Here is a 17,794-nt window from a genome sequence, read left to right on the forward strand (position 1 = left end):
CTAATGTGACACCAAGACAAATTTGCATTTTCAAAGCTTCTGCTGTTGCTAAGCAGAGTTGCTAACTCTCAGTTTGTCATCCTTTGTGAACACAACTCATAGGAAGAAAGAAATAAATGAAGAAGAGAGATATTAAAAACAGCTGATAAGAGCAAAGCAGGAAGCACTTAGAAGTTTTCAAGTCAGATTTAACCTATTGCACTGGTGGCACCTTGAGGTGCAGTTAATAGTGACAAGTTCTGCTGCTGGGGACTGGGTTAATGATATGTGTAGCCTCCTCCTCTCCCAGTGAGACTTGTCCTTCCTGGAAACCCATGTTCCCAGATCAGACTCTATTTCTTGTTCTGTAAGTCCAAAAATCAAACTTATTAATTCAGGTGAAAATTAAAATAAATAAAATAAAATAAAATAAAATAAAATAAAATAAAATAAAATAAAATAAAATAAAATAAAATAAAATAAAATAAAATAAAATAAAGAACAATACTGTGTGTGGCAGAACACACCCCATGTAAAGCCCTGCTTGCAGGTGAGCTGTGACCATCCATGGGAGAGCAGCTGAAGGAGGAGGAGGAGGAGAAGGCTTCATCCTTTCATTATGTTATATTAGAGGTGATTGGAGGAGAGAAATGCCATATAAAAAATCAAAAAAGTTATGCTAGCCTCAAGGCAGCCTGGGTTTCAGGGAATGGGACACCAGGCAGAGCAGCTGAGCCTCCCTGAAAGCACAAGCAGAAGTGCAGGCAGGAGCCTTGGAGGGGGCTGCTAGGGAGCACAGGCTTCAAAATGTTCTATTGCTTCAACAGTTTCTGTTTTCTTGGAGTGCTGAATGTTTTTGCAGGAAAGGGAAAAAAAATCAGAGGAAAAAAGACCAATACCTTTTCTAAAAGCAGACGTGGAAAATTTGCAGTCTACTCTCTTGAATACACCAGGACTTGATTTACTTTTTGCCTTGCATGATTACATCTTACATTAACATTCAAGACAGACATCAGGCAGAGATAAATCCTGAATAACTCCAAACTTTGCTTATTCCATCTCTTCCAGCATGAGGCAGGTTCAGACAAAGCCTAGGCTGGAGGCTGGCTGCAAGAAAAGATGTTTTGAGGGCAGTGCAGTACCAAAGAGCTTGGCTCCTGTACATTTTCTCCAAGCATGAGCAAATCCACGTTTTACCAGCAAGCTGGGATGTCCTATTAACAGAGCAGGTCTTTGCTGGCTGGCATCAGCGAAACAGAAGTCACAGCATGTGTTATGTCCATCAACTAAAGACAATTTAAAAAGCATGTGAAGATTCATGAATCTGTCCTGAGGAGTGCAATAAAGGTGGTGAAAAGGCTGGATGAATGTTTTTTGAGGAGAAGCTGAGGATTTGGGGCTTGTCTAGTTCGGAGAAAGGGGGTTCAAGGCAATGCTCTCTACGGATTCCTGAGGAGGGGAAGTGGAGAGGGAAGTACTCAGCTCTTCCTGATATCTAGTGATAGGACATGTGGGAATGATTCAAAGATGTGCCAGGAGAGGTTTAGACTTGGCATCAGGAAGCATTTCTTTCCAGAATGGGTGGACAGAATAGGCTTCCTAGTGAGGTGGCTAATGCCCCCAGCCTGTCAATGTCTAAGTGACATTTGGATAATGCCTTGAACAACATTGTTGAAATTTTGGTTAGTCCTGAATTGGTCAGGCAGTTGAACTGGATGATTGCTGTAGTCCCTTCCAACAGAAATAGTCAATTATTTTCTGTTCTATTCCACTGACATAAATAAAAAGAGCATGAGACTGAACTTCCACCAGAAAACACACACAGCATTGCCCATCCTCCAAGGAGTTTCTCTGATAAAGTGTTTCATGATCCAGCTCTCCAGCCCCCAGCTGAGGAAATGAGAGCTGAATTAAGCAGCTTTCAGTAAATCTGAGCTCATTCCAAGGTGGTGAATAACATTAACCTGTTCCAGTGGCTGACCTGTACCTGTAGGGGAAAACACACTTTTATTTCAGCAGTCAGTCAAGCTCTGGATGGATGAGGGATGTTCCTCCATGTTACCCCAGTGGCACTGAGCAAGAACTCATCCCAGCTTCATGAGAAAATTGATAACAGTCCCCTCAGGGACATTGTCCAGGCTGAGATGGGATTTTGCAATGGCTGGAGTATTTTATAGCTTGGAGGCAATCACAAGCCCTGGTCCAGGTACCACTGACAGCACTGGGGGCACCTCTGGAGAGGGTAATGGGGGCAACTCTGGGGAAAGCTCAAGAGACAGGAGAATGGCAAGCAAAGCAGTCTTGGGGTCAAGGGGGAGCATGCCTTGCATTTCACTGGGAAATGGCAAATTTGTCCTGGGAGCAGCTGGAGCTTGGGGAAAATCATCTACTTTCTGCTCTCCTCCCTGGGCCAAGGTCTGGAGAAGGAGCCAGAGTCAAGGCTACCATGTGTCAGTGCGAGACTTCAAGGTCCCCTTGCAGTGCAGGCTGCCCAGCTGCATGATCTCCCACCAATGCACAGGGCCCTGGCTGTCAGTTCTGTGCCTTTAGAAAAGTCCATGGCTTTGGAAAACACAGGAGAGTGATCCAGTGGTCACCCATGTCTACAGGGTTGTCATCGGGATGGGAAAGCCTGGGAGATGATGGGGGCAACGAAGAAGGTTAAAGCCATGTAATGACAGAGGGATGATGGGACACATCGTCCAACCTGTTTGTCCAAGAAGCAGGTGCCTCTGTGAGGTGGCCTGAGCCCTGCCATGCACAGGATGAAAGAAATGCCAAGCAGAAATGGGTCATCCTTCTCCTGGACAATTACTGTTATTTTTCTTTCTTTATTTTATAAATGAATATTATTTATGTTATTCATTAAATACTCACTAAGGAACAGGTGCTGTCTCATGTTTCCTGACTGATAGATCTCTACATTCTGCAAGCATTTTTCACCTTTAGCCAAATCAGAGAATGGCAGGAAGGCTGGAAATGGTATGTTCTGGTGTGACTACATCACATATCTGTGGAGAATGTGAGAATAACATGTTGGGGTAAGGGATGGCAGCTGCCCATTTTGTCCTACTGCAACTTGGGAGCTGCTGCAGGATTTTTGTGGGGCCCTGAGTCATGCAAATTTACTCCTCAAAAACCATGCGCTGTACAAAACCATGTTTTGTGACCATGGGTGCATGTCAGTGGGCAAACCATGCCCTTTTGTACCCACTCATGACCTGTGACTATCTAGACAGGCTGGATGGATAGACCAATTGTGTGAGATTCAATAAGGCCAGGTGCCAGGTCCTGTCCCTGGGTCACAACAACTCCTGCAGCTCCAGATTTGGGGTAGAATGGCTGGAAAGTTGCCCAGTGGGAAAGGACCTGGGGACTGCTTGATAGGAACTGAACGTGCGACAACAGCAGTTTGCCCAGGTGGACAAGAAGGCCAATGGCTTGGATCAATAATAAGAAAAGCAGGAGGATTAGGGAAATGATCCTTGCCCTGTACTTGGCACTGGTGAGGCACCTCAAGTGCTGTGTCCAGTTTCGGGGCCCCCAATCCAGGAAGGAGATTGAGGTGCTGGAGCAATTTCAGAGAAGGGCAATGGAACTGGTGAAAGGTCTCAGATGCATCTCCTGTGAGGAGCAGCTGAGGGAGCTGAGGGTGTTTAACCTGGAGAAGAGAAAACTCAGGGCTCTTTATCACTGTCTGCAACTCCCTGACAGGAGGGCGTAGCTGCAGGACAGTCTCTTTTCCCAGGCAGCCAGTGACAGGAGGAGGGGATATAGAACCACAGAATAACAGTATAAGCTGAGTCGACAGGGAACCACCAGGATCATGGAGTCCAACTCCTGGCCCTGCATAGGGCACCCCAAGAGTCACACCCTGTGCCTGACAACACTGTCCAAGTGCTTCTTGAATTGTGTCCTTGGGGATCCTGTTCCACTGCCCAACTACCCTTTGGTGAAAAAGCTTTTCCTGATATGCAAACTAAACCTCCCCTGACACAGCTTGATGCCACCCCCTCGGGTCACGTAACAGAGATCAGTGCCTGCCTGTCCTCTGCCTCTCACAAGGAACTGCAGTCAGGTCTCCCCTCAGTCTCCTCCAGGCTGAACCGGCCAAGTGCCCTTGGCTGCTCCTCGCATGGAGAAGCCACCCTCTAGAGCCTTCATCATCTTTGAGGCCCTCCTTTGGACACTCGCTTATGGCTTAATGTCTCTTTCTGTGCCAGGGATTGCTTATGGTGGACATTAGGAAGAATTTCTTCACAGAAAGGATCATTACACACTGGAATGGGCTGCCCAGGGGGGTGATGGGGTCACTGTACCTGGAGTTGTTTAAGGGAAGACTGGATGTGCCACTCAGGGATGGTGTTGGGTAATAGGTTGGACTATGATATTGTCAAAGATCTTTTACAAATTACTCGATGCTGTGATTTTGTGACCCATTCCCATCCCCACTTCCTCACGTGACTTCTCCCCCCGGACGGCCGCGGCGCCGGCGAGCGCGGCCCCTTTAAAGGCACGAGGCGGGGGCGTGGCAGACGACTGCGCGCGCGGCGTGGCGTGGCCCGGGGCGAAGCGGGGCGTGGCCTGGTGTGCGCCGGGGCGCGGCCGGGCGTGCGGCGGGGGCGTGGTCCGGGCGCGGGGGGCGTGGCTAACGGAGCGGCGGGGGCGGGGCCGGTGCGGCGCGCTGAGGTCAGCGCGAGCGGCGCCGTCACAAAAGGAAGTAGCGGCTGCGGGGCCGTCAGCGCGAGGAGGGGCGGGGGCGGCACCGGCACCGGTACCGGCGCCACCGGCAGCGGGAGCACCGGCAGCGGGAGCACCGGCAGCGGCACCGGGAGCGAGGAGGCGGCCGCGGCGGGGGCCGCGCCGCGCCATGGCCCAGCAGCAGATGAGCAGCTCGCAGAAGGCGCTGATGCTGGAGCTGAAGTCGCTGCAGGAGGAGCCTGTCGAGGGCTTCCGCATCACCCTGGTCGACGAGTCCGACCTCTATAACTGGGAGGTGGCGATCTTCGGGCCCCCCAACACGCTCTACGAGGGCGGGTACTTCAAGGTACGGGCCTTTCCCCAGCGGCGCGGGCCGCGGTGTGGGGCTGGGCCGGGGCCGGGCCTGCGGGAGGGGGCACGGGCACGGCCTGGGCGAGAGGGAGCCGGGCAATAACCGCCGCTGAGCTGTTAATCTGCTCTTTCAGCCCCAAAGAGCCTCCTGTGCGAACCTCGCCGTAATGGGAGAGTTTGCCCCTCCCGCCCCGAGCTGCCCCCTGGGCTCTGCTCTGTATGTATTTCACAGAATTGTTACGGTCGGAAGGGACCTTTGGAGATCATCTGTTCCCGTATTTCCAGGTTCTTTCAGTACCTGAAGGGAACTTATAGGAAAGATGGAGCGAGACTGTTTACAAGAGCATTTAGGGACAGAACAAGGGGGAACGGGTTCAAACTGAAAGAGAGTAGCTTTAGCTTAGATATTAGGGCAGAATTGTTCATTGTGAGGGTGTTGAGGCGCTGGCACAGGTTGCTCAGAGAAGTTGTGGGTGCCCCATCCCTGGAAGTGCTCACGGCCAGGTTGGATGGGGCTTGGAGCAACCTGGTCTAGTGGAAATTGTCCCTGCCCACGGCAGTGGGGTTGAAACTGGATCATCTTCAAGGTCCCTTCCAACCCAAACATTTTATGATTCTGTGATGTTTAAAGTAAGGGGCTTCCAAGTCATCCCTTGATAGCTTCACTTATTGATGGCTAATTCAGGGTAAAGACCACGTTTTTTTCACGACTCCATGGTCTTCAGGGCTATTTGGCACAATTTTTTTTTCCACTCCTGTGTTCTTCCTCTCCACACTTTAAGAAGGCAGCTTTCAAAGGGCTGCAGCAACACATAATGGGTGAAGGTAGATTCAATTCCTTTCTCAGCCTTCCTGTTAATACTAAATCTTTTGTGGTTGCTATTTCCACTCCTGTGAATTCAGCAAATAAGAAATCTGGCACAGACATCCCAGAGAAGAACTGAAGGGAGTGTACTTAAATTATCAAAACAACTGGAGGAGGAGGAGTTGCGCTTTTTCCTTAAAACAGGCGATTGGAAATCCTTCATGTCTGCAGAAGATGTGTTGCATTAGGCACACTCCTCTGTGCTTGATATCTGCTTGATCTCTGGCAAAATATTGTCCCCATGAGCTTGCTTCTCCTTGCAGTTAACTGTTTTAGTTGTGGCTCCTGCATCTTCCATTTAATGCCCTTTGGCTTCTCTCAAACTGAAAAAAAAAAATTGCATGATGTCTTTGCTTGACTAACGTGCACCTTCAGTGCCTCTTGGCCTCCACAGATCAAGGTTTAAGAGCTTTGTTCCACAAAACCAAAATAACCTGTAGCTTGGGGAATAATAGACTTGAGTCATGTTCAGTTTGGCATCATTGTTTGGAAGGAAAGGAACGCTTTGGCATAAGACTTGCCTTTTGTAATGAGTTGGCTGGCTTACTCATATAGGTGTGATAGGTGTATTCTTATACTCACCTCCATTATTACTTATTCAGGAAGTTGCTGGAGTCTTTGGTTGTCACTGGTAACAGTGTCATCTTTACATCCGAGTGGTCTGGTGACCTCTTCCTGCACTTACATTACTCATCTTTTTTTTTTTTTCAAGGAACTCATGACTGATCAAAGTAGTTTTATTTGGTTGGGGAGCTCTCTGCACTGCATATTTGCAGTTGTTCCTGGAAAGAAGCTGAAGTTGCCTGAGAAGTAATTTGGGATGTGTGTTTACAAGTGTAGATTTAGGCAAGGCTCCCGGTTGCCTTACCTCAGCACTATGATTGGGTTTTTGGGTATTTGATGTCCTTGAACTGCTGCGCCTTACTTCTAAATTCTTTTGACCAATCCTGTGATAGTTGTTTTGAGAGTGGGAAGATGAGGTCTCATGGTGCTTCCATCCCTCCCCAGCAATGGGATTCCTTTCAAGTGCCATGGCTGAAATCTCTCGTTTGTTGTTTCTGTCTCATCCTTCCTCCATGAGGAGCCCTGCATGGCAGATTTTTGTAGTTGTCTGGTCTTTGGTTATGCATCTTGACTTCTGAGACACTGAAAAAGGAAGGAGTCCTGTGAGAAGTGATATTCTTGCCTCTCTTTGTCTTAGGTCTTCAGATGTGTTAGACTCTGTTATGGAATCATTTGGCGATAATAATAGTACTCTAATTTTATTTGATGGGTGGCTCCTGCAATATATTAATTGTACATGCTGCTCTGAACGAGTGCTCACCTTACATGCATTTCATTTTCCACATTTCTTAATTTGATAAAATATTTTAGCTTTATCTTATGTTGCATTTTCAGTTTAGTAAGGTTAGGAAAATGTGGTTAGAAAGATGCAATTACAGGATGTAACTTTTTTCAATGTCATGGCAGTGAGAGTTTGGGAATTGTGTTCCATTTGAAGTGTAGTTTAACAGAAGGAATTGAAGGAAAGTACCCAGGCTTCTAGTTAAGCTAGAGCACAAATATTTCAAGGAAAACTTTTGGTTAAGGTGACTTTAATAAAGAATGTGTTTGGGGTGGTTGATTGGGGAATACTACTGCATGATTTGTGTTTTGGGAGCTCTTAGAGGTGGTCACATCAACTTTTGTCACCTTGTTTATTCTTGTAGACATAAGACCTTTCTCTCTAGGTTGTTGAACTAGTAGAATAAACTGAAATGAGGGAAGTGCTCTCTCTGTACCCCCTTGACAGAAGTGACTGTCTAAAGCTGGTTCAACAGATTCTGGTTTCAGCTGCAAGTCCTGTAGCTGTAACATCTGATAAATTGAAGCAGAGAACAAGTCCCCTTGAATGTTTGTTTAAATGGTAGGTTATCAACATGCTGTCTATAATAAATTCAGGGACTTCTTAAAAATTCAAGTACAGTGCTTGAGCATATTTTATCAGCTAATACAGCATGCCCAGATCTGCTGCAGTGTTTCAGAGTTTAGGACTGCTATCTAGATCAGCCTCCAGGAGCAACAGCTATATGAAGATCAGCTTGTATCAGCAAGGGAACATGCAGCCCCCCCCACCCCATTCATGTGATCAGCTGAAGGTGGACGTCTGAAGTGCAAGTTATATCAACCTTTGTCTTACCTAGTGACTGTATTCCCAGTCATGCTGAATAGCTTTGTAATGTTTTGAGCAATCCTTAAAGTTCCTGACTACATTCCTCAAGGAAGGAATTCAATGCACTGGTTACCTCTCTTCTTTGCTGGCAAGGGAAAAATAGTTCAGGGCAGTGATGTTAGGTCTTCCAAAGGTCCCTCAGCTGCTGGCAGTAATAAATTGCTAGTTTGACTAAAGTTCTAGCAGAATCACTTTTATTAGGCCATAGGTATTAGTCTGCACTAGGTGAAATTGATGTTTAGTGCCAGACTCACTCACAGAGTGTAAAAGTGAAGTGTGGGTAGACCTTGTATGTCTAAAATGTTGCTTACATCTGATTCATTTGCTGAGTTTTTTGAGTGACAAAAGGAAGATTTTTCTCAGAATGTAATGCTTTGTGTCCAGGTCACAGATAGTGACAATTATTTCTTTCTAGGCTCAGCTTTGAAGGACATGGTGTGCTAAGATGGGTCTTTAGATTAGATTCCACTGGGCTATATGGTAGTTCTGAATTGCTCTGGAAATGATGGAAATATGTCTGGTTTTGCAGGCAGTGCTTGAGCAGCAGAGAACCAGAATGTGCCATAATCTGCAGAACTAAGTGTGAGCAGTTCATCAATGCCACTTTTATGTCATAGGCATCTTCGGTTCATCTGAAAGGGTCCTTTGCTACATGGCAGAACTTCTTCATCTTTAATTTTGGCAGCTGATACATAAATGGGGATGACCACAAGAAAGGTTATAATGCTGTAATCTGGGACTGATAGGTACTACATGGGATAGATCTCAGTTGCGGAGGGCTGTGCATGGTGAAGTCTTTATCATCTCCAGTTACCATTTTTCCCTATCTTGAAATCCAGTGTCTTTCTTTAATGCTTGAGCCTTCAGAGCCTGGAGATGAACTTCTGCCCAATGCTTTGATCAAACAGTGAATACTTGCAGGACTACTAGAAAGTGTTTCCTGATGGCTTACTTGAGGTCCTGAATGTTTGGTGCAATTGTACCTTAGTGACAGAGCTTTTAAGTGTTTTGAAAAAGACAGGTCTTCTGATTTTTTCAGTTGCATGGTAAAGCAGTTGTGCTGAGAGCCAGGATTTCAGGGAAGGTACAAGTGAGAAATTATACAAATAGAAACTTCATTAGCACTGCTCAGAAGCATGATTTGACCAAGTACAGTGTCAAGAAGCATGTTCAATGTAGACAAAAAGTTGATATTAAAAACTCCTTCAGAGGTGATTTAGTCTGGGTAAATTAAAATGAATATACCTAGCATGAAAGGAAACAAGAAGAATTAACTACATTGTTAGAGTTACTGTTTCATAGTTCTTAAGGCAGTTTATTTCATAAGATACTTTTCCTACTTGAAGGAACAAGCCTTGACACATCAGTTGAAAGGAGAGAAAACCACCAAACATTATGATTACTTTTGTCAAGTAACTTGGGGGCTAAATACTTGTCTCAAGGCATTGTTATCCATGCTTTTTGTAATTTATTAGCCCTGTGCTGTATAGAGTTCTGTATTGTGTCTCAGCTTCTTCCAGGTGATTTGATTTCAAAGTAACTTGCAAAATGTGTTAAGATTTCAGAGCAGGAAATAGATGGAGAACCAATCAGTTACCAATAACTGATGGCAAGAATGAGCACCATGTTGGTATTGTAGTCTACTTCTCATGAAGCTTAAAATTAAGCAAATAGAAGTCTTCTAAGCACTTAGAACTATATAATTGATGGAACATTTAATTCCACAAAAGTATCCTTAATGCCAGGATGAAAATGTTAGGTACTCTAAACACAAAAACTGCCTTCTGTGGGCCTCAGCATTGCAAGGTCCTGCAGAGTTTCTCTCTGTATATTTGATCTATTTTTGTTGTCCTTAGGAATCATTGATACTAGTAAGCAGTTGTTTGGTGTGACAAAGGGACATGGTATTGCAGGTGAGTAGAGCCCTCCTTGCTCCAGGTCTGTGGAGCTCCTGTTCAGTCTCAGAAGCCAAGGATCCTCTAAGCTGTCAGCAGGCAGGGGAGCAAAATACTTCTTCTGATGTTGGTTCACAGATCAAAAGCAGATATATGATCCCAGACTCTCAGGCAAGAGGACAGCTGTAGCACAGCCCAACTCTTCTATCCCATTAGAATAAAACAGAAAACTTTCCATACCTGTAAATTGAGCACTGTTCATTTGCCTAATTTTTGTACAGTGGTCCTTTGGTAAGGTAAAATAGAACTTGAGTTTTAGGTTTTTTTCTCAGTTAACAATTCAAGGAACTGTGCCTCTTGGGATTTCTTGTCTATTCAAGAGATTGTAACTAAAAGTGTGTAGACTTATATGTGGTTCATATTATAGGAGTTAGTGGAAACTTTTGACTATATAGTGTTAGAAGAGTGGGGTTTTCTAAAATTTTTTTTTGTGCATAAATCCTTTACATCCAATATTGCAGTGATGTTGTCCCAGTGTCTGAGGATTTTACACATCTATAACTTTTCAAAAACTCAAACATGTTTTTACCTTGCTGTTTCTGAAGTCACTCTTATGCTGCTCTACTATTTTACATGTTAATAATTCACACAGGGTACCTTCTCTTTAATAGCACTTTAGGTCTACTATGCAATGCTTATTTTGCATCTGGAGGGTAGAGAATACCAGGAAAAAAAAAAATCCTTGCAGAACCTTAACTCTGATCTTTGATGTGCAGTTTTGTTGTGTGGTTTATGGCATGTTCTTCATGTGTTCAGGGTAATTAATAGTATGGGATAAATGATGGAGATTTTATGCTGACCTTAAATGTAGCTGAGTTCAAGTTGAAATGTCTGCCGTGTGGATGGACTAGAGGTGATGTGACTCATAAATACAGCTGCTTTTATGATTTGGGCTGCATTTGATTAGGTGTATACATACACACAGGCATGTACACAAAACTAGTCAGCTATTTCCAGAATGCTGCTTCATGTTTAGGCTTAGTGTTTTTATCCAGCATTATGAGTTAGGGGAATTGAAGTTAATCTTGCTAAGTTTTTGTGGTAGTGACTTGCTGAGAACATCCCATCTCACCAGGCCAGTTTGATAGTAATAACTTTGGCATTGTGTACTCACCCTTGAAGCACTAGTAGCCAAGAGTAACTAAACTGATTGATTGATTGCCTGTCATCACAGTTGCTGAAATATTTAAAATGCATTTGCCCAAAGTGGCTTACAAAGCGAAGAAAAATGAGAGCTACTAAATTACTGTGTGTTTAGGATATTTTGGAATCTTGCTTGACTTGAAGAAATGGGACCTCAAGACTTCCTGGGAGATCGTTTTAAATTGAAGCTTCTACCCAGAGAACAACAAGAACATAAAAGGGGCTGAATGTTAAATGGGGGACACTTGAAGGCATCGTAGTATTTGTGGTTTAGAAAGAGAAGGCTGCCTGGCAGGCAGGCTGTACCTTACCACTTAAGGTTTCAGTACTAAAAGCATGACATATATTCCTTTTGCGCTGCTTTGTTGTCTTAAAATTGTACAGGTAATTTAGATATTCAGGTAAATAGGCTTTGTTTGATAAATCCAAGGTGATAGCAGTAAGGACATGTTTGCAGTAGCTTTGTGACTCTTCCCTTAGTTATGTATCCTAGTTAAGTATTTAAAATATATGTTTTATTGTTCATTGTAGCAAAATATTTGAAGGGGTTAAAATGCAAAACCCTCTGCCAGTGTTTAATTGGTTATGTCGCTCGGGTCAGTTTTTGAGTAATAGGCACTTGTGCATTGAGATAAAATTCTTTGGTTTTAAATTAATCTTCAGACAGCTCTGCAGCTAGGAACCTTTTGTTGTCAGTCCTAGATAAAAGGTGAAATAATATTCTTTTTTTGCGGTACCTTCATGGCTTTTGTTTTGACAAGTCCAAAGCAATGGAGTAGCTCTGACTTACAATACATTCTCTGAATACACATTTGTTCTTGCATGAAGTCTGCTTGTATAAGCCCCTTATTCATGATGTAAACCACACTGGTGCACAAGTGTTTGCTTATCTTGGCTAGAATAACTATCTGTAAAAGCACTCACCTTTATTAAAAGAATGGGCTTTTTATAATGTATTGAAGAAAACTGAATTTCATCTCCGTGCTCCCAGCTACTTCTCTGCAAAAGAGTAACTGGACCCACATTTGGTAGTTGACTACCTTTCAGCAGTGCATTAAGCAGTTTAACTTGAGAGGCTGACATCTCTTCTGTACTTTTTAAATATCTTGTAGCTATTATCTAAATTTCTTCTAATTTGTCATTTGTGTGGTAACAAAATGCTCCTACCCAGATGAAGGTGCACGGTCCTTTTTGTTTAAGGTGGAAAGAAAAAGCCTCATCTGTTCTTAATGATATTGCCACTTCAGTGGGATCTCTGCCTAACCTCATTATTTATTGCTGTGTCCATGTTACTCAAAATGCTAAAAAGATGTTGAGAGACAACTCTTACTGAATTTATTGTTCAATATCAGTGTATGATGGTAATGTTTCTTCTCTTGTATAGTTCTCTGAGTTTCTTTAGTCAACCACAGTCATGTTTAAACAATTGTCTGTAGAGGACCTGTTGCTACTTTTTTTTTTTTTTTTTTTTTTTGAAAGCACTTCTAAGTGAATCTAGGCATTTTATGGTGCTGTATTATCTCCACTGAAGCATATAAAAATGAAAATTTTGAGACCAACATATGGAATTATTTCCATTTCTCAGTATCTCCAGAAACCTGAAAGCTTATGTCCTTCAAAATTTTACTAATATACTTTCTGTGAAGTTTAACTGATTTTCTTTTTTTTTTTTCATGCTGGTTGCAGTCTTTGATTAGTGTGGTTGAAGCTTGGCTGGCTTTGGCCTGAAGTGCAACAGTAGTGGCACTACTGGGAAAAACTAGGTAGGGAGGGTAGACTTGTTTGAGGCTCTGGACATTTGGGCTTTTGAGTTTTGAAATTGGCTGTATTATTGAATAGTTTTTGATACTGAAGATGGTTTTGACCTTCCGGGGTTTATGGACAGACTCACAAGAGGCTAAAAAGCAGATCTGGAGATCAATTTTAAGTTACAGTAATAGCTAAGTACATGGTCTTGTACCCATATCATCTGTAACTATACTCCATTTGGAAAGATATTGGAGTTGTACCAGCTGCCAGTAAGAAGTCTGCTGGTCTTGGCCACTTTCTTCTCAGTGTTATGAGATAAGCCTGGGTTCTGTTGCTGTTCAAGGTGATACTCCAATTTCACAGATTCAAGGCAGCCTGCTTAATGTTCATCTTGGATAAATGACTTAATTTTCACCCAACTTGCAGGCTCATCCCACACCTACTAAGTAGTTCGCTTTTTTCACATCTCTAATGTAAGTGATATACTTATGCTTGGGCTCTTCAACCAGGGACCATATTCTGCCTACAGAAAACAGCTAAGTAAGCTGCCAGTGGTCAAAAAAAGCCATGAGAAGCCGTGGTGGGATGACTGCTATAGGTGTGTGGTACCTTCCTCCACCAAGGAGGTTCCTGCTGGCAGTTGTGAATCTATTCCTGAATGATGGACCAGGTCAGGTTGGGGTACGGATCATGAGTAAACATCCTAAAGCACAGCATTGCCCATTCCTGTGCCTTGGGGATGCAGTATAATGTTATAGGGACATGTCTTCAGCACATGCACTACACCTGGGATCTCACCTGCTGTCCAAACAGCTTGTGCCACATCCTGTGGGATCAGCTCTGTGTGTGCAATGGCAGAGGCATGGAGGAAGGCTCTGGTATGCTTAGTCACAAAAGACTTGTCATTGTCATGCCACCAGGCCTCTCTGTGTCTTGTAATCTCTTGGAATCCAAGCTCACCTCAGGAATCTCCCTCTTCCTTCAACTTTTCCTAAACTAGAATAACTGTACTTGAGTCATGACTGCAGGCTCACATGAAGTCACCACATGTGACTTGTTTTGCACTCCTGGTGTCCCAGCCTTGTTCAGTTTCATCTTGTCCCCTGCAGCTGTCAACTTTGCTGGGCATGAGGATGACTTTCACCTCCTTAGAAACACAGAAGTGTTAAGGTTGGAAAAAACTACTAAGATCAAGTCCAACCACCAGCCTAGCATCCACCACCATGTTCACAACTAAACCATGTCCACAGGTGTCACATCCATGCTTTTTTTCCAAGATAGCAATGGTTTTGACCTGGCTACATCTAACCTGTACTAACCAAGATGGCTAGTGTCTGCTTTTAAAACAAAAATTATGCTAGGGAGAGTCTCTAAGTTATACTACAGCAAATCTAGGAAAGCCTTAGCTGGAGGTCAGTTCTGTTGTAACTTTAACTCTTTCATGCTCCAATTAATTTCAGATTGCATAGCTTTTTTGTTCAGATTGCTTTAGTTCATAGCTGGGGTTATAATTAAGTCTTGGAGGTTTTTTCTTTCCTTTTCTTGCAAAGTATAGAACAGTGACTTATGTGCTCTAGAAAGAATGTTTTACAGAATCAGTTAGGTAGGAACCTCCGAGATCAAGTCCAACCTGTGTCCACACACCACGGTGTCAACTAGACCATGGCACTGAGCACCACATCCAGTCTTTCCTTGAACAGCTTCAGGAACAGTGACTCCACCACCTCCCTCAGCAGTCAATTTCAATGTCTAATCACCATTTCTGTGAATAAGTTCTTCCTAATGTCCAACCTAAACCTCCCTTGGTGTAGCTTAAGACTGTGTCCTCTTGTCCTATGTTGCTGGTTGTCTAGAAGAAGAGGGCCACCCCCACTTGGACACACCCTCCTGTCAGGCAGTATTAGAGAGTGATAAGGTCACCCTGAGCCTCCTTTTGTCCAGGTGAACCACCTGCAGCTCCCTCAGCCATTTCTCATAGGATTTCCCCTCTAGAGCCTTCACCAGCTTCACTGACCTGTGAACTTGCTCTGACACCTCAATGTCCTTCATGAACTGAAGGGACTAGAACTGGAGAAAGCACTTAAGGCGTGGCCTCACCAGTGCTAAGTACAAGGGGAACAATCTGGAGCAAACTCTGTAACTAGTGTTTTTTGTATGCTTGTCATCTAAACTATGTGCTAGATCTCCTTCTAGTAAAAAAACATCCTGTGAAGGAGGTGTTTTATGGAAGAGGAACATGAAAGTGTTATGAGAAATCAGCTACTTCCAGGAAAATTTTGTCTATTACTAGATGCTTTTATGGCTAACCAAACATCATCTTCTGCTAGGTAGCAGCTAAAAAGCCTTCTTTGGTGCATGTTTAGCTGAGCTTTATGTGGTAAAACTATTAAATATTGCTGTGTTACATTTGCTTTGAGCACAAATCTCTACAATCTGATGTTAGACTGGGTGAAAGGGATGCAATGTCCAGAATCCATTATCTGTTAGGCCCTTTGTGTGGGTGAAGCACAGCATTTGTCCAGAATAGTCTATGGATGCTACACAAACAGGATAAGAGAGCCACTGCAATGCTTTGTTCATCACCTGTAGTGATGGTAAAAGGGGCTCACGTGAAGGACACTGGGCTGGCATTGAAGGACCCCTGTAGACACATTCATTATTCTGGATAAATTAACACCTTTATAGAAAATATGTGTATCTTATAGTAGCATAATTGACTAAATCTGTAAGTAGAAAGTGTTTTTCTTTTTATAAATAACTCATAGGGGAACTTTCTTCCTAAACAAATTGGACATATATGTTTACAAGGACAGTATTTAATTTTGGAATAGCTGAAGAAATTAAGTAAATAAATTTCAGGCTGCTCAAGCACAAAAGCAAAGTTGTTTTTTGGGTTTTTTTTTTTCAGTAAGAACTTCTGCTTATTCTTGGTTTTTAAAAATAAAAGCCTGAGAAGTTTCCTGAAGCACCCCAGCACAGAACCTGATGTACTGACAAGTCACACTCCTCTGCACAGACTTTGTCCGTGAGGCAGCTGCAGCAATTCTCTGAGAGCAAAAATAAAGCTGGGGTTGTGTAACTTAACCTGGGGGAGGAGGGGGACATTCCTGGTGCTGAAGAGAAAGCCATCAAGTCAGGGCCTGGGTATGAGATGTATGCTATGCAGGCTTCACAAATAAATCTTAAGTGTATTGTGGAGAATCTGGGTAAACTTCTCATTGGAGGAGGCAGAGTTATCCCTTGCCTTGCCTCATTGTTTGAAATGTCAGAGGGACCTGCACTGAGTTTGAAGCCACCCTGCTTTTTTACTTCCCACCTCTGGGATTTCTTTCTTGTGCTGTATGAATTGCTCTAGCCTCTTGTTCACTTCCATTACAGCTGCTCTAGGTCTGCTCTCCTGTGCTTTTAAGGGTAGGTTCAAAATAAAGCCTCTTGGCACAGAGAAACCAGCATGTGGGATTTGATGTGAAGTGTGGAAGTTTGAAAGGGCTTGCAGCTCTGCAGCACAGCCACGGAAACAGCCTGGTGTGGCATGTCATGGAGCTGGCAACATTTGCAGGGCAAGTTTTGGTTCCAGTCAGTTAAGACGAGGTTTGAAATCTGTTACTGACATGCCTCTGAGTTCTGTTGTGCTTGTCACCCCAAGTGCAATTACCCAGGCTATGCCACAATGCTGAGCTTAAAACACATGGGCAGAAAGCCAAATTCTGCACTTAGCAAGCACTTTAAATAGAAAACTGTGGCACAACTGACCTGCAGATACCTTTCCTTTTGTAAGGAAAGCTGGTGTTTCTAACTGCTTTATTTATAAATGCATTGATAAATACTGTTGTAGAATAGTTATTCAGTAAAGTAGTTTAGTCACAGCTTAATGTGACTGCTATGTAGAGTTTGAGTTTTAGGCAGAATATAAAGATTTTACCTTCTTGAAGTTTGATAACCTTGTGCAGATAGATACAGCAAAAGGAATACTTAGGGCATTTACCAATGGTACTGTGGCAACCATGACAAATCACCAAGGTCCACACTAATAAACCATTGAGATAATTTTGTAGTATTTAAGTATGCGTGCAGTGGAGCAGTGGCCGATTTGACCTGTCTCAAGCACAGCAGTGGGGTCTGTTAGTGACAGCATGATATTTAACACCAGTTGTGAACTGACCCAGCTTAGAGTTGGTTTTGCAACCCATGCTTAATCCCACATTGCCATGGTTCAGCCACCACCTGTATCTGTGATAATGGATGCAAAGTCAGTACAGTTGCAGCTGTAAATCTCTAAGTCACAGCAGAGAAGGCCATGTAAACAGAAACTTGGGAAGCTGCTCTGAGTGGCTTCAGGTGCCGATGGTACAAAGATGCTGCTGGTAGCTTTGTTGGTATTAAAACTTAACCAGATCTAGCTTACTTGCTTCTGTTGGTTTATCCTGTATTTTGAAAAATGTAAATTCTAACAAAGCTCACGTTGTGATTGAAGTTGGGATGCCTTATTTTTTGTGTTTTAGATGGACTGGGAAAGGAGGAATGCTATGCAGGATCTTACCGCCATACTTTTACTGTTGAGAAAAAATTCCTGGAAATTGTATTACAGCATCCTAAGACTCAGCTGTCTGCAGAGCTCAGCTGAATTTCCCTTTTTTTTTTCATGACTATCATGCCTAGATGAGTTGAAGAAATCTTGTGTCACTTTCTTTTTCTTGGTAACAAATTGAAGGAGACATCAGTTACACAGTTATTGAAAGTGACAGCATAGGTGCATAAACCTGGTTTGGATGTTTACCTCTGTAATTGCCTCAGTGCCTTGGAATTTAAGCTATCAGACTTTTTACAGCTTTACAGGAA

At 43.4% G+C, this 17,794-nt stretch overlaps 1 protein-coding gene across 1 annotated transcript in view; it reads left to right on the forward strand.

Annotated features, from left to right (window-relative positions):
• Window positions 1-4,665: 4,665 nt before the first annotated feature.
• The window catches only part of UBE2R2 (ubiquitin conjugating enzyme E2 R2), a 51,006-nt gene continuing 37,877 nt past the window's right edge, over window positions 4,666-17,794 (forward strand). Inside the window, 1 exon segment of the mRNA NM_001161820.1 lies at window positions 4,666-5,026. Coding sequence (NP_001155292.1) covers window positions 4,850-5,026 — 177 coding nt within the window. The 5' untranslated portion in view covers window positions 4,666-4,849.

This window comes from Taeniopygia guttata, chromosome Z (assembly GCF_048771995.1).
Source record: "Taeniopygia guttata chromosome Z, bTaeGut7.mat, whole genome shotgun sequence".
In the NCBI taxonomy this organism is placed as follows: Eukaryota; Metazoa; Chordata; class Aves; order Passeriformes; family Estrildidae; genus Taeniopygia; species Taeniopygia guttata.